The sequence below is a fragment of the Lontra canadensis genome, unplaced genomic scaffold, assembly GCF_010015895.1.
Source record: "Lontra canadensis isolate GAN:19392208 unplaced genomic scaffold, GSC_riverotter_1.0 scaffold86, whole genome shotgun sequence".
Lineage (NCBI taxonomy): Eukaryota > Metazoa > Chordata > Mammalia > Carnivora > Mustelidae > Lontra > Lontra canadensis.
The window spans coordinates 7,812,969-7,834,220 of NW_022631080.1; the positions used below are offsets into that span (position 1 = coordinate 7,812,969).

A 21,252-nucleotide genomic window follows, 5' to 3' on the forward strand; every position below is an offset into this window, starting at 1 on the left:
GAGGAATTTGGCTACTTCTCCCCATTGGCACTACTGTTCTCTTGGGGGAAATGTGCAGATCTGACTGTGGGTTGCTCTTCATCCCTGGCAACAGCTGTTACAGAAAAGATTGGGAAAGACCCGGCCTGGACCTAGGCAAAAGGCTCCGAGGCTCCCCTCCCCCAGCAGCTGGCCAAGGCCAGGGCCACGGTGGGAACACCACGCGTCCACGTGCACCAGACATGACCAGCCACCCTTCTTACGTAAGAGCCCTGAGATGGAGTTGCGGCTGCTGCTGGTCCCTTTCCCGCCCCCCCCCCCCGCCCCCGACGGCTAATAATAAACCAGGATCGAAGTTTCTTGGCAGCGTACACTATCGATTCAGGGTTGGGGGCTCCGTTTGCAACCAGGGTGCATTTCGGTCATCCCACTCCGGGAGCGTGTGCCAGGCCCACCCGAACCAGCACGCCTGCCCTCCTTCTGGCGGGTCCGGACGCCAGCATCTTTCCCCGCTCGGTGTCCCGCCCTCCCCCAACTGGCCTGCTCTGCTCTCCCGGCTGGCGGGGTGCGGCTGCTCCATCCCTCCTCCCCCCTGCCCAGCCCGGCCAGGCCAAGGCGCCCTCCCTCCGCCCGGGTATCAGGCGAGAGGCGGAGCTGGCCCGGCGCGCCCCGCCCTCGCTGTAGAAGGGACCAGGAGAGTGTTACTCGCGGTCATCCTGGCCCGGGCCTTTTATCTTGGCGCTGCCGGGGAGGCGGGAGGTGGAGACACCAGGGGTGGCCCTTGAGCGCCGGCGACACCTTTCCGGGGCTCTATAAATTGAGCACCTGGGATGGGTAGGGGGCCAACGCCACCACAGCCGCCCGCAGTCACAGTCCGGCCACTGACCGCAGCAGCGCCCGCAGGCAGCAGCCGCCAGCAGCGGGAACGCTGAGATACTCAGCGGCAGGGGATCTTGAGCCACAGCAGTAGGTGGGTGCCCCCGCCCCATCTCTGCCCGCTCACTGTAGATGCTGGGACTCAGCCTTTACCGAGGGGGACGGGGGTGGGAAGCACCCCTTCCTTCTCTCCGCGGCCTCGTCGGGCGAGGAGGGGGTACCGCGGGGCTGCGGGGGGAGCGCTGGGTTGCTGGAACCCGCGGGGCTCCGTCCCGGGCGAGCCGGCCCCGGGGAGGGCGCTGTGCGCGGGCGGGGCCTCCGGGCACCCTCGCAGGGTGGGTAATCTCTTTCGTTCCCGTTCCCCAGCCAGGCCAGGGCTCGACCTGCGGACCACGCGCCGCCATCGCGAGCTTCCGGGCGCCCAAGCTCCAAGCTGCTGCGAGTCCCGCAGGGCCCGGCTGCGAGGGAGACGAGAGTTGGAGAGGGCGGAGCAGGAGCCGGGAATCCCGGCGCACCGGCTCTAGGCAGGCCCCCGGCGCGGGCCTCGGAGAGCGCGTGAGGGCAGGCAGCCCGTCGCCCCGGCCGGCCACCCCGTGCCTCTGCGTCCCTGTGCCCCGGCGCCCGCGCGGCCACCATGATGCAGATCTGCGACACCTACAACCAGAAGCACTCGCTCTTTAACGCCATGAACCGCTTCATCGGCGCGGTGAACAACATGGACCAAACGGTGATGGTGCCCAGCCTGCTGCGCGACGTGCCCCTGGCCGAGCCCGGGCTGGACAACGACGTCGGCGTGGAGGTGGGCGGCAGTGGAGGCTGCCTGGAGGAGCGCACGCCCCCGGCCCCCGGCCCGGGCAGCGCCAACAGCAGCTTTTTCGCGCCCTCCCGGGACATGTATAGCCACTATATGCTGCTCAAGTCCATCCGCAACGACATCGAGTGGGGGGTCCTGCACCAGCCGCCGCCGCCGGCGGGGAGCGAGGAGGGCAACGCCTGGAAGTCCAAGGACATCCTGGTGGACCTGAGCCACCTAGAGGGCGCGGAAGCCGGCGAGGAGGACCTGGAACAGCAGTTCCACTACCACCTGCGCGGGCTGCACACTGTGCTCTCCAAACTCACGCGTAAAGCCAACATCCTCACCAACAGATACAAGCAGGAGATTGGCTTCAGCAATTGGGGCCACTGAGGCGGGACGCCCGCGGATGCCCAGCACCCTTCCTGGCCCCATCTCTCACCCTTTCCTCAAAGCTGTTTTCTTTCTGGCTGTAGGGCGCGATGGGGCGATGGGCGGACTGCAAAGTTGCGAGGTGGGGGGTGGCTACGTACGTGCAGGGGACTCAGCGGGGCTGCCTGGAGGAAGGGGCCTCCTCTGCGAAGAGAAGAGGAAAGTGGTGGCGGGAGTTAAGGTTGGGCCCCCCTCCCCCTCTCCCGTAATGGTGGTAGGGGGGCGCTGTGTTCTAAGTTGCTGGGAATGGGGCTGGGCTGACGCCCTGCATTCAGCCTGTGCCTTCCTTGGAGTTTCTTTTCTGTTCTTTCTGGAGGAGATGAGTTGAGAAGGGGCCATGCTGGGGCGCGGCGCTGGGTTGCCACACTTGGGAGTGGTGCCCGGAGCTGGGCGCAGGGGAAGGCGGGGCGCGCAGCCTCCTACCGCCCTGCCGTTGGGCTGGTGGAGGCCGCAGCGTTGCTAGGATTGCATCAGTTTTCCTGTTTGCACTACTTTTTGTAACAGTGGCCCTGTCTTCAAGTATTTCCAATCTCCTCCTTGCTCTGAAACTTCGTCGATTCCATTGTGATAAGCGCACAAACAGCACTGTCTATCGGTAACCGGTACTACGAGATTAATGATTTTCTGTTACACTGTATAGTTGTCCTGTGGCACCCCTACCCCCAAGCCCTTTCACGCCCTCCCCGCCCCCACCCCAGTGTGTGGAAGCTGGCACTGTGCCAGCCCGTTACGAAGCTTGCCACTCAGCCAGTGAAAATAATAATGTTATTATGAGAAAGTGGACTTATCCGAAATGGAACCAACTGACATTCTATCCGTGGTGTACATAGAATGATGAAGGGTTCCACTGTTGTCATATGTCTTAAATTTATTTAAAACTTTTTTTAATCCAGATGTAGACTATATTCTAAAATTAAAAAGGCACATGTGTTAACGAAACTCAGCAAAATTTTGTTGCTTTTAAATCTGTCCATGAATGGCCTAGCTAAGTAAAATAAAAATAAATTCAATTGCTTTTTATTATTTTTTTTTTTTTAGCCAAAGAAAATGTTATTTTCTCTCTGGTATTTCAAAGTGGTGGTTATTCGGTTAATCGTCTCTGTAAGGACCCGGTTTTGTTTGGGATGTAGCTACCAACGAGATTCACTGCCAAGCTTTTTATTTGAGTCCATCCCCTGGAGGCCCAGACACCTCAACAAAAATTCAGATACCCAAGGTTATCTGGGGAGGCAGCTATATTTTTCAAGTCCCTTGGCCCGCTTTTTGCAGAGCTTGATGAACATTTTGGGCTTTTTAAGAAGCCCAAGCCCACAGTGAAGTGTGTTTTGAGGCAGAAAAACTCATTTTAGATGCGGAAATTTCACTTAGCTACCGAGAAGTGAAAAATCTGTAAACACCAGCTAATACCAGTGCACACATCTCACAGGTCTTTACTTCATGAGACTCTCAGGGGACTCTTAGGAGATAACTGAAACCGTATTCTGTAACGTGTGCCGGGGCCTCTTTCCCTGCTTCCCAGGCAAGAGCTAAGTTTTGGTAAGCGATGCCCAGCAATGCTTCCAGGTTTTCGATGAGCGGGCGTGCAATTGTGGACAGTAGATTGGAGCCAAACTGCCGCTGGGCCCTGGGGAACACTTCTCAGATGGCCACTATGATGCTTTCCTGCGAGGGTGCTCTGCATTTTCTTTCATTATTTGTTTAGGGGGAAGTAGTGTTGGATCAACTTCAGTTTTTCATGAGGCATCATGACTTCATTGAAGTCATGTGGCATCTCTAAGCTCCTAGAGCTTGAATTTAAAATGCATAGAATTTTGCAGTCCGAAAAATAAATAAATAAAAAGCCAAGTGCTTTTTGTGGTGTGGGCAGCTGAAGTCTATTATCAGCTTTTAGCAGCAGTGAAAAAAATGGGGAAGTGTCAGGACTGGGGTGCTTGCCTTTGCCAGAAAAAGTTAATCATTAATACAGAAAGATAAGGGAACAGCATCGAAAGTAAGGTATAGAGCCCTCTAAAATATCCAAAGTGCAAACAACAAAGGAGACTGCAGAAGCCACGCGGTGGAAAGAAACACCAAGACTTTGGAGCCAGAAAGTGGTGTGTTCGAATCCTCTTGTTACAACTTATTACTAGAATATTCGACCATCCACGCTCACTGCCACACTTGAAATTAGGCATAATCACTACAGGGCTTTCTTCGTGCAGTTGCAGTGAGGATTACATGAGCTGACACACATAGAATGACTCTTCCGAGTTCTTTCAGGCACTACCGGAAAGGGACCTTACAGATTTCTATCTTGCTCTAAATGTTGGTTCATGTCTCTGTTGACCCCCTTGTCTCTCTCCAGGAATATGTACTTGAGGCACGGAATGCATAATCTCAGTTACTACTTGAAACAGCAGCTCACCTATTTCCCTTCTCAAAGTCCAGAGAGAGAAACCTGAACTTAAAGCAAAAAGTCATAATTTGGGCAGACAATTTGCAGAAATTTTAGGATATGCTAACTGCAAGTTGTTTTCAGGGTGTGGTGTTATATAGAATACAGATAGCAAGACTTAAACTGTACATAGCTACCCATTTGAACTGCATATGGGAAACCATTCCTTCACATAGGGGTATTTTTATTATGCAAATAGTGATTCTGACCTAGGAGTAATAACAAGCGCTGTTAAAGAGCATTGGATTTTTTTTTTAATGAACCATGGGGTTTCCCAGCCCCCAAAAGTACTAGCCCACAGATAGTAACTACTGTTTTATTCAAGATCAGTTTATGAGACAAAACAAGGTCAAATCACGAAAACTTTAAACATGTGGACTCTTGGATTGGTCTCTTAAAATTAATTATTAGTCTTAAAATTTTCAAGCTTAAAAATAAAATAAAATGTCAAGCTTTATGTAGTTTCTGATCGAGGTTACATTGCTTTAATTAGTCAGATAATTTAAACTTAAAGTAATTTAGTTTTTCTTTCAATGTCGGGTCCGATTTTTTTTTTTTTTTTAGTAACTCAGGGAAATTTGAAGGCTGTTCTTGAGTTCCTCTAAACACTTTATTACATCTCCAGTTCATTTGGAACTGTGTAGACTTTTCAGACTGACCCAGTCAAACTTCCCATGCTATTTAAAATTTGGCTTAAAATCGGTAGATAAAGGGATGAGCCACTTTATTTTCAGAAGGTCTCTCCTGAGGAAGCTCAAAGTACTCAACAGATTTTAAAAGTTGCAAAGACTGAGTGGCACGTCCCTCAAAGAGCTCAAGGCTGCTTGATGGTGCCCATCTCCATTGCGGCCTGTGACCAAAGGGAAGGCACAGCTAGATGAACCAGGCAAAACGGAACAGCTTAGAATGGAATTGATTACCCTCCAGATATTTACATCTGATGCGATTTTCTACATCAAAACTGCACGCCGAAGCTTTTGAGAAGGCCTGCTTTTGCCTCTAAAAAACAGCTTTCTGCTTTGCTCACATGGGGTTTTTCATGTTGTACATTTACACAGCGTTCCTTAGTGGTCTGGCCTCATTTACTCTTTCTCTGAACCTGAACTCAATTGTTAGAAAGCAGCTGGGATTGTTATCGTTTGGACCTACTTGAAAACTAGCTTACAGTTAACATTTTTTTTTTAATGAAAGTTATTGTCGTTTGCATATGCCCCATAGATTCCCCTTATTTGTAGTTGACGAACAAAACTCACTGGGGAAATCGTGTCTCCCCTTCGCCTCCCCCGGCCTTCTCCCCTTAGTCTCTGGTTCTCGTTGCAAATTGGACACAGTTCTGGTGGACTGAGGCCTCAAATCTTGCAGAGTATACCTTTTTTTAAAAGGTAACTATCTTTTTATGGGACGTCTAGTACATTGATACCAATCACTGTATCCTTGTTTGATTTATTTGTAAGAGTTTTGAATGAAATAATGACAGAGGGGATGTTTTCTCTAAAATTTTAGAAGGGATTTTTATTCCCAACAGATTAAAAAAAAAATCTGGACCAGAAGCTCATGAAAACTTTAAACATGTGGACTATTGGATTGATCTCTTAAAATTAATTATTAGTCTTTGTAAAATCTCAAGCTTAAAAATAAAATAAAACAAAATAAAATTTCAAGCTTTATGTAGCTTCTGATCAAGGCTAAATTGCTCTAATTAGCAAGATAATTTAAATGTAAAGGTTTTTTTTTTTTTAAGGTCAGATCCATCTTTTTTTTTTTTTTTTTTTTTTTTTAGTAACTCAGGGAAATTTGAAGGGTGTTCTTGAGTTCCTCTAAACACTTTATTACATCTTCAGTTCATTTGGAACTGTGTAGAACTTTCTGGTAAGTGGTGGACATAATGATAGTCTATTACCAATAACCGTTTCTTTTTCTGGAAGTCAATACCATCATTTGCCTCATGCAATAAGGGCTCCTTTCCTGGGTCCCCAACTTTCCATGGCCCCCATGATTCCTGTAAGGCCTTGTGACTCCCCTGGGGCAAGGAGGTCTCAGAGCCAAGGGAATGCCCAGAGTTTGTGCCCCTACTTCTAGATCACACTTGGGTACCTGAATCACCAGAGTTCCTTGTCCAAATGGCCCTGACCCTCTTCCGGGGACTTCACAGACATTGACCCTGAGTTTATTCTCCCGGTGGTGGACATGCTTGGATGGTGGGCAGGGCTTAGAAGCAAACTGTCTTGTCCAGAGGATGGAGCTTGGGGAGGAAGATGAGGGAATGGAGTGAGACAGAAGGTCCCCTCTGGCTTTCAGGATGGACAAAGGGTTTGAAAGCCTGCAGAAAGGAAATAAGAGGTAAAAGCAGCTCAAGCCTTAAGATCTCTTCCAGCATTGGCAAATGAGGATTCTAGCATTTTCCTTTGTGTTTCCCACATTCCTCAGGATCCTCCCAGCTCCACAGAAAGAATGTTATTTAATTAATGAAATATTGGTTAAGGAGAAGGAAAACCACATCTGTACACAGAGTTTTTCCAGCTGCTTGCATTCAGAGCCTGAATGGAGGTCATTATAGCAAATACCCAAACAGATATGCCTTCCGTAAAACCGTGCAGCATTTGCCATCTCAAATCTTCTCTCATCTATTTGTTGTCGTTGTTGTTAATGACTGAGTTTGTTGTTTTCTTGTTAGTGTCAAAAGTCTTGGTCAAGTTAAAGCACAAAACTAATAGTTGTGTGCATCTGTGTAAACAAGGCCAGCTAAAACCACAACTGTCTCATCAGTCCTTCCTGTTTTGGCATTCTCTATATTAAGAGGAATGTTTTTGTTTTGCGTTTTTTTTCTTTTTTTGGTAACTTCCCATGATTTTTCTTCTATTGTATTACTTCTTTGTCTATTGTTTCAGAATGCTTTGCCTAGCAGTGGTAAAATCTATCTGCCAGTGTGGCCCACTTCAATAACCCCGAACTGGGAAGAATTTTGATTGGAGAAACTTTTTTATCATTTAGTTGAGACCAGGGTTATTGAAGGTAAGTTTCTGACCTTGAGCTGTCTAGAGAAAGTGCTTTCCAACACAGTAGATGAGACTGAGAAAATACTAGCAAAACACAGAGCCCAGTTCTTTATTTTAGCTAAATAAACAATGCTGGGGGTGGGGCATTTTCAGGACTCTTCTTTTACTTTTGAATACCAGTCTTACTAGTGTTGATATGTGCACTTTTATCAACGAGCATTCAGTTAACAGGATGAAACCGAACATGTTTCGTTTGATGTTTTCAAAGGTAGGAACTACCTTTGTAGTTTTTTTTTTTTTTAACTTTTGAATACCACACTGCTGAGGTAAAGAATGTTGTAGCTTGTGGGTGAGCTCAATAGGGCCAATTAAAACCCGACTACTCTTCCACCATGTTGAAATACCTGACAGAACTTGCTGTGTCCTTGGATAATGGCTTTTTTTTTTCCTTCTTCTTCTGAGCAGACATCTAATTGAGGAGATTTCCTGTTTGGTGGTCAAAGATGAAAACGAAAGTACTGCATTGTTGGGTCCGACCAAGGTATTTTAAATTTTCCGGTTTTTCACAATGTGATGTTAATTTTAAGCCCTGCTATGTTGTTAATGGGCGTGCGTTGTGAAAGAGCACGGGTGCGTAGGGTAGCAGCCTAGCTATGTGTAGAATGCGAGGAGTGTAGTTGCTGTGTTTCGGTCATTCAAAACAAGGTGTAGTATTCTGTGACATCTAATTGACATTGTAACTCATCGGTGCTTGGAGGGTATAATTTAGCTTCTGTTGTGATAAGTACTTGCCGACAGTTCCTCCATAGTTTGAATGTTTGGAGGGAAAGTGCCAGAAATTTAGATGTTTTACCCAAGTGTTGGGGGCTGGGTGGAATCTTCACACCAGCAGCCCTTTCCAACCAGTGGTTTTGAGAGCTGGGGCCAGTTTAGCCTCAAGGAGAAAAAGGGAGGTGCCAAGATGAGCCACTGCCGAATTTCATGTTTCCGAATTGACCAGATGTCACCCCTGGGTTGGCGTGATAAGGGCCGTGATGGAGAAAGGCGGTGTGTTTCGGGACACTCCCACCCATTGGAAACCTGAGGAGCGCCAAAGTAATCCTTCTCTTTCGATAGCGGGTTGGTACCTTTTTCTCTGACTAGAGAAACAGCAGATGCTAGGTTGAAGCATATGAAATTATCATTTTTGTCCGTGCAGAATGGTTGAGTGGACCCTGATTCCAGCCACGAACTACCCGTCCTCTGAGCATGGGCCACGGTCCCTCCCTAGCATCTCGTGAAACTGTTGTTCGCCAACTCAGGGTTGGCCTGATTTCAATCCAGAAGGAGTGGGGGACCAAAAAAGAGGCCAGTGCGGGGGGGTCATTACGGGTTTTTAAGATTTTATTTATTTTTTTATTTTTTTAAAGATTATTTATTTATTTGACAGACAGAAATCACAAGTAGGCAGAGAGGCAGGCAGAGAGAGGGGAGGAAGCAGGCTCCCCGTCAAGCAGAGAGCCGATGCGGGACTCGATCCCAGGACCCTGGGATCATGACCTGAGCCAAAGGCAGAGGTTCAACCCCCAGAGCCACCCAGGCGCCCCAAGATTTTATTTCTTTACTGAAAGAGAGAGAATACGAGCAAGGGGAAGGGCAGAGGGAGAGGGAGATGCAGACTCTCCGCGGAGCAGGGAGCCCAGCACAGGGGCTTGATCCCAGGACCCTGGGCCGAAGGCAGACGCTGAACCGACTGAGCCACCCAGGCGTCCCCAAGAGGGGCATTATGTAAGGGGGAACAAATCGAACAAAAGGAAGAGGAGACTTTAAATGAAGAGAAGAAATGGAAACATGGTAAAGAAGCTGCAGCAAACTGCGTTTTCTAACAAAGGGTGCCGCGTTCTTTTTGGCCCTAAATTTTCTTCCTCCACTTTGCCACCTTCCATCAACTGGTAGACTCTACCTCTCCTGACAGTGAATTTAGGTGGGGCTTTGTGGCTGCCTGATAAAATATACGTGGCCGCCACTTCCAAGGCCAGACCACAGAGGGCGGGGCATCCTCTTGTGTGATGTACATGGCTGTCTCTGGAGATGCTCACCCTGGGAACAGGGCTGCAGTGCCACAAGGAAGCCCGGGCCACGCGAAGAGGTCACATGTAGCTGTCCCGGCTGATGGCCGCAGTGAGGTCACCACCCACAGCCAGCATCTCTCTGCCAACCCTAGGAGCCAGCCTTCGGCTGAGCCTAGCCCCCAGCCTCTGAGTCGCTCTGGCCGATGCCGAGAGAAGCAGAGGCAAGCTGTCCCCATTTAGCCCTGTCCAAATTTCAGACCTGCATGCAAAATTATGTTCATTCTTTGAAACCACTAAGTGGTGTGTTACCCAGCAATGGATAATTGGAGTGGAGACCTTTATCCAAATTTCAGGAGACTGTAGAACTAAGTGAAAGCAATTGAAAGTAGAATGTAGGGCTCCTGGGTGGCTCAGACGGTTAGACGTCTGCCTCAGCTCAGGTCATGATCCCAGGGTCCTGGGATCGAATCCCACATCAGGCTCCTTGCTCAGCAGGGAGCCTGCTGCTCCCTCTCCCTCTACCCCTCCCCCTTGCCCATTCTCTCTCTCTCTCTCCCTCTCAAATATATGAAGTTTTCCAAAAAAAGTAGAATGTAGGGGCACCTGGGTGGCTCAGTCGTTAAGTGTCTGCCTTCAGCTCAGGTCATGATCCCAAGGTCCTGGGATCGAGCCCCACATCGGGCTCCCTGCAGCAGGGGGCCTGCTTCTCCTTCTCCCTCTCCCACTTCCCCCTGCTTGTGTTCCCTTTCTCACTTTGTCTCTCTCTGTCGAATAAATAAATAAAATCTTTAAAAAATTTTTTTAAAAAAGTAGAACGTAATTCTAGAGGACAGGGTCTGTTTTATCCCAGCTCTGAATACACCTGGAACCTTTGGAAACATTCCTCTGATGGCTGCTGTGCAGAAGAGAAGGATCTGAAGTCACATTTTACAGTTAAAGCTCAACTTGGTAGGCAGAATCGTAGTCCCCCAAAGGTGGTTGTCTCCTAATCATCCAAACCTGTGGCTATATCTCCTTCCATGGCAAAGGGTAATGAAGGTAGCAGTAGGAACGAAGGCTGCTAATCACCTGAGCTTGAGATGGAGAAAGTATCCTGGACTATCCAGATGCATCCAGTGTAATCAGAAGGGTCTTTAAAAATGGAAGTAGGGGGGATGCCTGGGTGGCTCAGTTGGTTGAGCAGCTGCCTTCAGCCCAGGTCATGATCCCAGCATCCTGAGATCGAGTCCCACATCGGGCTCCTTGCTCAGCAGGGAGCCTGCTTCTCCCTCTGCCTCTGCCTGCCATTCTGTCTGCCTGTGCTCGCTCGCTCTCCCTCTCTCTCTCTGACAAATAAATAAATAAATAAAATCTTTAAAAAAAAATGGAAGTAGGAGTCCGAGTCAGAATTAAGGTCAGAGTGATGCTGCATGAGGAAGTCGTGATTTGCCCTCACTGGCTTTGAAGACTGAAAAAGGAGCCAAAAAGCAGAGGCAGCTTCTAGAAGCTGGAAAGGGCAAGGAAACAGACTGTCCCTAGAGCCTTCAGAAAGCACACAGCCCTGCCAACACCTTGGTTTTGGCCCAGCGAGACCTGTTTTAGACTTCTGATTTCCAGAAATGGACAATAATAATTTTGCATTGTTTTTACGTCACCAAGTTTGTGGAAATTTGTTCCAGAAGCAATAGGAAACGGAGACAACTGACCTCTAGCATGTGGCTGGAAAACAAAAAGGTTAGACTCTTGACACTTAATTCAGGCAATGCCTTGGGCTGGCTGGAATATAGAATTTCGAGCACAACAACTTGTTGAGAACAGCATTAAAGGTTCTTTTCGCCTTCTTTTGTGAAAGAGACTTTATTTTTCTTTTCAGCTCTAATCTTGTTGGCAGCAGCCCCACATAAACAGACACGAGTCGTGGCTCTGCCACTGGGAACTTGAAGGGCTTACTTCAAATCTAGCAGCCTTCTTTATTACCTGTTCTGTGGCTAAGATCTTGCGCTCCTGCCTTCTTCATTTTTATTTGTTCGATTCTCACTACTTTCCCTTCTAAAACAGTTTCTTGACATTGAGGTGTAGCATTCATTTCTGCAGCCCCGCTCATCATTAGTTCTGTTTTTTTAATTGAGATACAATTACTTGCAATAAAATGTACAGTACCTAGTTTGAGTTTTGACAAATGCACACACCCATGTAACTGATACCTTAGTAAATGTTCACAGACTTCCCATCACCCACGACTTTACCTCGCGTTCCTTTCTGATCCTCCCCTCCCCCACAACTCAGACAACCACTCTCCTGAGTTCTAGCCCTCATCTACCATTTGGCCCATTCTTGAACTTCATATTCATGGAATCCTGCAATATCATCTTTGCATGCTCTTTGGGGGTCTGGTTTCTTCCATTCAATGTAATATTTCTGAGATCCATCCACACTCCTGTAGGACTTAGTACGTGAATCCTTCCTTTTTATGGCTCAGCAGCTTATAAATGCTGTTCCATCTTATAAATGTCTGTGTTTTGTTTACCTCTTTTCTTGATAATAGACATTTAGTTTGTCTGCATTGTTGATTTCTTTTAGCTTTTATTAATAAAGAGCATTCTAGTTGGAGCCCTTTTTTAAAAAATAAATACATAGGAATGGCATTACTAGTTCATAAGAGAGGTAAATGCTTAACTTTACAGGAAACTGTCAAGGAATTTTCCACAGTGGATATACCGCTTACCCCCAGCCAGCCATTAATGACGGATCCCAGGGTGCAGCCCCTTTTGATCTGTGATGTTTTCACCACTTTCACCTGGTTCTCCCAGTTCCCATTGAACGGTGACAAGGTAGTGCTGGGGTAGAGCATAAGAGATTTTCCAGGGAGAGAAGCGTAGTAAATGCTGTCTTAGGGAACATGAGGATCATAGTGAGAAAGGTGGTTGTGGCCAGGTGAGGCTGAAAGAGGGGTGGCTCCCAGGATTGAAAGGAAACCAGGATTCAGAGTCCCAGAATGTGGATTTCACCCCAGTTCTACAGGCTCATTCTCTGTTTCCTGGGAGAGTTAATTGGCTTCTTGGAGTCTTTTCTCTTTTGCAAAATGGGGGGGAATACTACCTCACTGGATTAAAAGTAATAGCAATGAACTACCACCGGGCTCACACTCAGTGCACACTTCCTCCTTCCTCTGAAGAAGGAAGTCGTTACTAATGTGACTGATGCCCACCTCATGCATGATCTCATTTTTTTCCTCATGAGGGCCCTATGAAGTAAGTATTAATATTATTCTCATTTTACAGAAGAGTAGATTTGTCTCAAAGTCTGCTTGTTGTCTCCGAATATCTCTTCTCTCCTTGTTCCCCCAACTTTAGCTGGGAACTTTGTCAACCCAAATAAAGCTGTAATTCTCCTCTTCCCTTGCAGCTAGAGGTGGCCATGTGACAGAGTTCAAACCAATGAGCCGAAAGCGTTAAGTTTCATATATTATTTCCAGGAGGTATCATTAAAGGACGGGAGAATACCTTTCTTCCTTCCTTCCTGTTGTGAAATGGAGCAACACCAGCTGGCAGGAGCTCCAGCAGCCATGTTGGATAATAAGGTGGCAGCACTGTGTTTAGAACAGTAGGAAGGGGGAGGGGGAAGGGACCCAGGTTTCTGCTCATCATGGATGGCCTACCTCTGAATTCTGATCTCAAAAGCCAGAAACAAGTGCTATCTTGTTCAAGTCACTGCCATTTCTGTTGCTCATGGCCAAATCTAACCCTAACTAATTTTGAAACCAGGGTTCAAAGAATTTGTTATAAGGGAAACCAAGTCTTCAAGATATGACAATGATTAAACCATAACTTGTAACGATCTTAGTGTTTGCTAGTTGTTAATTAATATGTTGGCCAGGAAAAGGATAAAAAGGAAACCTTAGAGGAAGGAGATGCTTTTCTTTTACCTGATTTGTTCTTTAAGGCTTTATAAAACAATGTAACCACATTCTAGACTATTTTGACTATTTAATATGTGAATTTTCCAGACCTCTTTTTCTTTTGTTTCCTTTCTTCTTCCTTCATTGACTTCATTGGTTATTAGTATATGCACTGATTAGAATTCACACTAGAAACTTTAGATTCTTGTTAATAACTCTCATAAAGACTTTGAAAGAGCACAAACTCAACCTCTAAGCAATCATTCCCTGAATTGGGGCCCACAGGGAGTGAGAAGGCAGATAAAGGAACTGGAATGTTTCCCACCCCCTACCCCTCCCCAGTGTGGCATTGGCAGGCAGAATAAACAGGAAGTGGAGTGTGGGGGGAGGAGTAGCTGGGAGAGGGACTCCAAAACAGCCTGCACCTGCTCCATACAAACTCAGAAGGAAAAAAGTTCTAGAACAAAAGACCCAATCTCTCCCTTTCTCCCTCCCTTCCTTCTCTCTTCCCTTCCTTCTGGGTTAAGGTGCACTGGAATCAAGGGCAAGAGCTCAGATGTGGCTCCAGGAGTTTCCAGTGGAACAGGAAAGACCAAAGATAGTAAACAATCCAGCAACACCAAGACAGAGATAATGGAGTGAAGCAGAGCTCCGGAAGCATGCAGGAGGAAGTTTACATGGAAGTGATGCTTCATTTAGTAAGTATTTATTGGGCACCTACTATGTGCCAGATGTTGGGTTATGTGCTAAGTGATGTTAGTGAACATTACACAGTCGCTGCCATCAAATAAACAGGGAAACAGGCAATTACCACGCAGCTTAATAAGTGCCATGGTAGGTGGGTGCAGGGCACTATGTGAGCTCAGAAAAGAGGCTCTTAACCCAGGCCTGGGGTTGAGCACCAGCCCCTTGGACAGAGCGACCTCTACAATGAGACCTGATGGACAGCGTGGACTTGCCAGGGAAAAATGCATTGGGGATGGAATCTCTAGGGCTATGTCCGAGAGCCTCAGAGCAGGGGTGGGCAGAGGGTGAGAGATGAGGGTGACACCTGCATAGAAGCAGTATTATGAAGAAATTTGTAAAGCAAACTAAAGACCTGTCTCCTGATAAGATGCCCGGAGAAGGACACACCACTTCTGTGATCATCTGGTTCAACATACTCGAGTCACATTCAACCATGAGGAAACCCCAGACAAATCCAAATGGAGGGGGGTTCTGCAAAATGGCAGGTCTACACTCTACACAAGTGTCAAGGTCATAAAAGGCAAATGCTGAGGAACTGCTCCACAATAAAAGAGATCAAAGGAACAGGATAACTGAATCCCACATATAATCCGGGACTAGTTCTCAGTCCAGTAATGTCGACAACATCTATATCTACAACTGTATCTCTTTTGCTGTAACAGACATCATTTGTTCAGTTGGGAAACTTTAAATACGGTCTATACATCGTATAGGAGTCATGTTAATTTTCTGATTCTGATTATTGTATTGCAGTCGCACGTTGTCATTCTCATTCCTAGGCATTTAGGGGGAGGGATATTGTGTTTCCAGTTTATTCTCAAATGATTCAGAGAAGAGAGAGACGTCAAATGGGGTATCTGGGTAAGGGGTATGTGGAAAGCTTTTGGACTATTCTTGCAATCTTTCTGTAAGTTAGAAATTATTTCAAAGCCAAGAGTTAAAGGAACACCCACACTTTAGCATTTGGACTTTATCTGAAGACAATAAGAAATGTTGAACTATTGGTGGGAGGGTTTTGTACTTTCGGATGAAGTCTCAGGGTGCAGTCCAGTGAATGGTTCAATCTGGGGTGGATTCATGGCCATTACAGAGGCTCTTGTAAGAATTTGGATGACCAAGGTGCCTGGGTGGCTCAGTGGTTAAGCATCTGCTTTTGGCTCAGGTGGTGATCCTGGGTCCTGGGATCAAGCCCCAAGTTAGGCTCCCAGCGGGGAGCCTGCTTCTCCCTCTGCCCCTCCTCCTGCTCATGTTCTCTTTCTTTCTCAAACATAAACCAAATTAAAAAAAAAAAAAGTTGTTCAGATGACTGATGATGGTGACCTCCAATAAAACAATGTCTATGGAGGACAGAGTGGATGGATGAAGGAGATTATCTTGGAAGCAGAAAGCAGAGGGTATGGTAGGCATGACTTGGAGGTTATGGAGAGGGGAGGGTCATGGGTGACCTTTGGGATGAAGTGTCTCCGCATAGACTACGTCAGATAAGCATGAGAGGCAAAGGAGTCAATTTTAGGGGGAAAGAATGGTTTTAGTTTTTGACCTCAACTACTAAGCCAGCTGTAGCCACATACAGTCTTGCCCAGCTCAGCGGATGGGAATTCCATTCCCCCAGTTGCTCTGGTCAAAACTTTGGAAGTACTCTTGACTCTTCTCCTTCTCTCATATGTCACATGCAGTTTGTCAGGAAGCCTGGCTGGCTCTGTCTTCGTAAAACACCGACTACCTGACTGCTTTTCGCCCCCTCTACTGACACTGAGCGGGTTCAAGCCGCCATGATACCCCATCTGTGTTATTTGGGAGCTTCTTGTCAGGTCTCTCTGCATCTACCCTTCCTCTCCACAGTAACCAGATGGATGTAATTGAAACGGAACTCCTATCATGCCACTCTTCTGATCTGAACATCCCAAGGACTCCTAATAACTCTCAGAGTAAAAACCACCATCTTTCCAAAGGCTTCCATGACTTTGCGCAGAATGGCCCCTATTAGGGCTCTGACCTTACCTCATCCTCTTCCCTTCCTACTCTCTGTCCCAGACACGCCAGCCACTCCATTTCTCCTCCAACTTGCAAGACATGCCCCGGCCGTGGGCCCCTCCCTCTTGCTATCCTCTCTTCTGGAATGTTCTTTTCCCAGATACCAATGTAAGAGAAATTTCCAAAATGGCAAGGAATTAGATAAGGGAGTCATTTCCCTCTCTTGCATAAAGGAAATAGGGAGATGAGGTGTGCCGGGATGCTCTTGTGACCCCACTGGAGGTGTGCTGCTGGGCCTGGGTGTGAAATGTATGTTTCGAGTTGCTCATATTTCTCATTTTCATTTTTATTTCAGCTTAGGGCACCGGTAATGCTTTTTAGCCACATGCTATTATCTAGTGCGACTTGTACAAAGAACCCCAAGTGTGAGTGAAGCTTTGCTACAGAGACAGAAAGGACTCGAAATGACAATAAATTGCAGTAATATATTTTCTGAGGTGTAAACTTCTTTGTGAAAAGAATGTATGTATAAATTTATCTGTTTTAACAAACCAGCGGGATCAAGGGGTTACAAGAGTTAAAAAAAAAAAAAAATCGAACACCAGGAGAGCACTTCCCAGAATTTGACATATTCACAAATACCTTTTAAAAGTCCAGGTAGGCAAAATATACATATTATAATACCTCCCACAGAGGAAAAACCTTTAGGGATATGCAGTATTCTCTGACTCCTGCTTGTCCTTGTGTGAGCGACAGGAGGAAATGGATTTTTTATGATCTCTTTTGAAAATGATAGGCTTGTTCCTTTTTTTGTTTTTTTGGTGTACATAAAACCCCACCCTCAAACCTGAGGCAGAACAAACAGCCAAAGGGTGATGCATAGGTCTCAGTGAGGTGGTGGCTAATGCGGAAAGACTCCCGTGGGCCCCGAGTGACACGGTCTGTGGCATTGCAGGGGTGTGGGGGGAGCCCTTGCTTCTGCCAACTCCTGAGTTACCAAGAAATCCTGTTCTAACTTCCTACAAACAAAAGTTCCTTTGGGGGAGGTGTGGTGTGGGTGAGTAGCTGCCTCTCTGTCCGCAAGGGTCTTGGCTCAGCAGGAACCCCACCTCCTCCTCCACCCCCTCCCCCCACCCTGGGTTTGCATTGCTTAGAAACCCAGGGCACAATAATCAAACCAGAGCCAACACAAATGATTTGTTCTATCATTTCCAGCTCACATCAAGACTTCCCACGCCAATACCTATTTGGGGGACGACTGGGGAAAGGATCAGGATTTTCTAGGTGCCAAACACTGGGAAATAGGGATTATTCCAAACTTTTCAGCCAGCAGTGATAGACGCATTTGGCAAAACCCTTAAAGGCATGTTGCATCTGTAGCAAAAGAGGAAGGTACAGGCTGGGGGCTTGGACACTTCACAGTAAAGAAATGGAACCAAGGAAAATGAGATAGCATGACCGGCATGGAAGGTACCTCTGAGATGGCAAGGAGGCCATGAGGAGCAGGGTACAGCTTGGGGGGGGGCGGTGCAGGGACAGACAAGCCTGCTGTTGGGGGGAAGGTGGAGTCCACTTGCAAGGTCAGAACCAAGTCTGTGAGAAGAGAGGTCAGAAGGAGTTAATCTCAACATTTTTTCCTCCCGGAGGAAAATCACCTCCCAGAAAGGTAGAAATAAACATCTCAGTATGGGTGTTTTGTAAGATCAAATGCATTCCCACCTCAGGAAGCTAAGTCCTCCTCCAAAGATGTGTTTGCAAATCTGTAGAAAAGCTTAATTCTCTGACATAATGCCTGCTAGGAATTCTAGCCTTTTCTCCAGAAAGGTCAATTCCTTCCTAATGATTCTTCCATCATGGAAACACACTATTGTCTGAAGTGGGTTACAGAGCTCTGATGATTATTCCAAGAAAAATGGATTGGCTACCTGTGTCGATTTCAACATTTTGCCAAAAGAAACCCTTTCTTCTTTCCGTGGAGAGAATAATCCTATCTAAAAAAAGTAATTTCTTATTTTTGTTGGAATTTCCCTTTTCGAGGTGAGTCCAAGACTCTGCATTCACGGACGCCATGGCTTGACATTTCATAGCAATGTGAGCATCACTGTTATATCAGAAAGAAGCCCTGTGGATAAGTGTTACTTCTTGACTCAGGTGATAATGGTACCTTTATATCAATTGCAAGGCAATTTATTAATTTTGGTCGTTTGAGCAATACAATTATCTGTGGTCATTCTGAACATTATGATTTTCAAAATACGATTCATTCACAAATGTTTGCAGCTATTATATTTGAATTCTATTCAACGTTGAAAGGACCGTGTCTTTTTTTTTCAAAATCATGCAAATTTGAATGCAGAAAAATAGCTACCATGATATTCAAATCTGACACATTAATCACCTACCTCAAAGAAGTCAAGGTTCCATTTTCATGGCAAATACAGCTTGCAGACCTTGTTCTTTCTTAGCATTTGTCCCTAGGGTGTATTAGGGGTCTTACAAAGTCTTCACAACAAGAGAGCTACTGGAGTTCATACTATCAGGCTGACATCAGGAATGTCCCCTCCTGATGGTTTTTCCCCCCTTGAAAAGCAGATGATTTTATAACCTTCAAACACTCACCTGAATAAGGGTTGTATCTAACTGAGGGTTAGAGTGGGAAGAGACACAAAATACTGAAAACCCAGATGTGAGAAGAATAGTGTGCTGCATGGAGAAGCTGCCAAAATGGTAATCCTGAGTGTATGAAAAGGAAGCACCCAAGAGATGACCTTATTTGTCCATTTGGAACAGAACTGAAATGCCCTGCTAGGAGCATTTTCTGACCACCATTGTACTTCATGCTTCTGATACTTACAGATTAAGGTGGCGTCTGTTCCCTTCAAAGTTAACTCCATTTGTACATACTGTTTCTCCCAAAGCAATTTCTTTCCATTTAAATAACCCAGGCTGCCTTTAAAAAGTCTTGCATGAGAATTAACTTACATATGATCCTTAACCACTCAGTAAACATTAAAGTGTCGCATGAATGCTTAATCTTACAACAGGGGGACATAAATCTACCTAAAAATAAAGATGTAAAAGGCAATGCTAAATTTCCATCAGATTGTAACTAAAAAAAATTAATGAAGACATTTTAGTATTATAATTCCTGTAAGGCAAGTAGTAACTCCATATGACTTTAACAAATGCTTCTCTCGTCTAATGCTCCCCCTACCTCAATTACTTTGAAGTGGGTGAAAGCACTCTGATGAAGCAGTTGCTTATACAAATATCTGTGCTCCGTTATTTATGTGTGCATTGAAAACCAGACAGTGGAATTCATGAAAGGTTAGAGCAGAAATCTATCTAGTATATTTCCCATTAACTAGTCTGTTACACAGGTAAGATTCGAATTTAAGTCTCTACTTCTCCATTGTCGTTTCATTCATTATGGAGTTCTTTATTGTCCCTCTTTAAATTATTTAATTTTTGAGAAAATTAACAATTTTACCAATGCTCTTTTAAAATTTTATCTTTGGATATGAATGCCTAAAATTTGGGAGATATCACTTACCAGCTCCGATGGGAGAGTTTGGGAAAGATCAGTTCATAATGCATATTATAAATCATTTTTAAGCCTAAGAAATAGCTCTAGGTGCCTCAAATTCAGGATGTTTATTAGCAAAGTAAGTCTTTACTTTGAACCTTGAGAAGATTTCATTTTCGTTTATGAATTCTGCAAACTTTTTCTTCAGTGATGGTCACATTGAGTCCCTGTTTAAATCAAAGATTAAATCCCCAGACTCACTGTAGGAAAACAAATGTTCCAAGTTTCAGTTGTACAACTTTAAGGAAAATCTAAAGTCCTTTTTTTTGTTGTTGTCTCATTCAGATCATAATAAATATTTCATTCCCAATCTAATGGATTTGGCTTGGAGGTACCTTACATAGCCATATTGCGATGTTAGGGTTTGGTTTGTTTTAAAAATTTATAGCAATTCCAAGCAGAAGTTAGATCTATTCTCACAACTGCCAATACCGCAGGCCATTTTCTATAAACATCTTCTCCAAAAAAAAAAAAAAAAAATCAAACACACATTACCCAAAGAACCAGAGACACAGCTGTTTCTGGTTCTGATCTTAAGAGACAACAACTTTTGCTTGGCCAAGTGCAAGTGAGAAGGGGATTGATGAAGTCTGATCACCTATTCCAAGGAATTCTGCCTGGGGATGGAAAAAATGGAAGAGGATGTCTCTGACATCACTTACTTATTTTAATTCAAAACTTATTTCTGAGCGGAGATGAGAATGCAGAAGTACTGAGAGAATCCATATAGTCCAAAAGGAGATGAAGAACCATTTATTTTGTCTTTCTTTTTTAACAATATAAGCCCTTTGAGTTAAATGTATACTTGCCATTTGACCTAGCAATTCCATTCTTCAGTATTCATCCAAGAGAACCCAAAACACATGTTCACACAAAGACTTCCGCACAGTTTTCTTTCTACTCCTGAAAACCCCATACTGGAACTAACCCAAATGCCCGTTGATAAAGTATAGTGTAACCATACAATGGGATACCAGCCAACGAAAAGGAACAAACTACTGATAAACAAAATTACATGGATGAATGTTAACATTCTGCTGCATGAAAAAAGCCAGAGATAGAGGAGAAACAAAGTCTTATTCCATCTATATGAAGTTCCAAAAGAAGCAAAACTACTCTACTGATGTAAAGAACATTAGAATCATTGTTTCTAGGGACAGGTAGTGGGATATTGACTGCAGAGGAGCCCAGAGACTTTTGGGGTGTTGCCGTGTCTTCATGGGGAGCAGTAGGTATAAAAGTGTATAACAGCGTTTCTCAACCTTGTTGCTACTGACAGTTTGGGCTGGATAATTCTCTCCTGGGGAGGGCTGTGTTAGGCATTATAAAATATTTAGCAGTGTCCCTGGCCTTCATCCACTACATGCCGGTAACACCTCCCCTTAGTTCAGAAATGATAACCAAAAACATCTCCGGACATAGCCAAACGTCTTCTGGGTGACAAAGTCACTCCTGTTTGAGAACCGCTGGTGTGGTTCATCAATCCTTATCAAGCTATACACTCAAA

General features: G+C 45.5%; 1 protein-coding gene across 1 annotated transcript; it reads left to right on the forward strand.

The window, feature by feature from the left end:
- The first annotated feature begins 668 nt into the window (after nucleotides 1–668).
- MID1IP1 (MID1 interacting protein 1) lies at nucleotides 669–3,114 on the forward strand. Its single transcript, XM_032883152.1, has 2 exons — nucleotides 669–949; nucleotides 1,222–3,114. Exon 2 carries the CDS (start codon nucleotides 1,490–1,492, stop codon nucleotides 2,039–2,041), a length of 552 nt encoding a protein of 183 aa, XP_032739043.1. The 5' UTR covers nucleotides 669–949; nucleotides 1,222–1,489; the 3' UTR covers nucleotides 2,042–3,114.
- Nucleotides 3,115–21,252: the final 18,138 nt, after the last annotated feature.

Coding starts and splice junctions, on each gene's coding strand:
- MID1IP1 (XM_032883152.1), top strand. CDS start 1,490: ATGATGCAGATCTGCGACACCTACAACCAGAAGCACTCGCTCTTTAAC.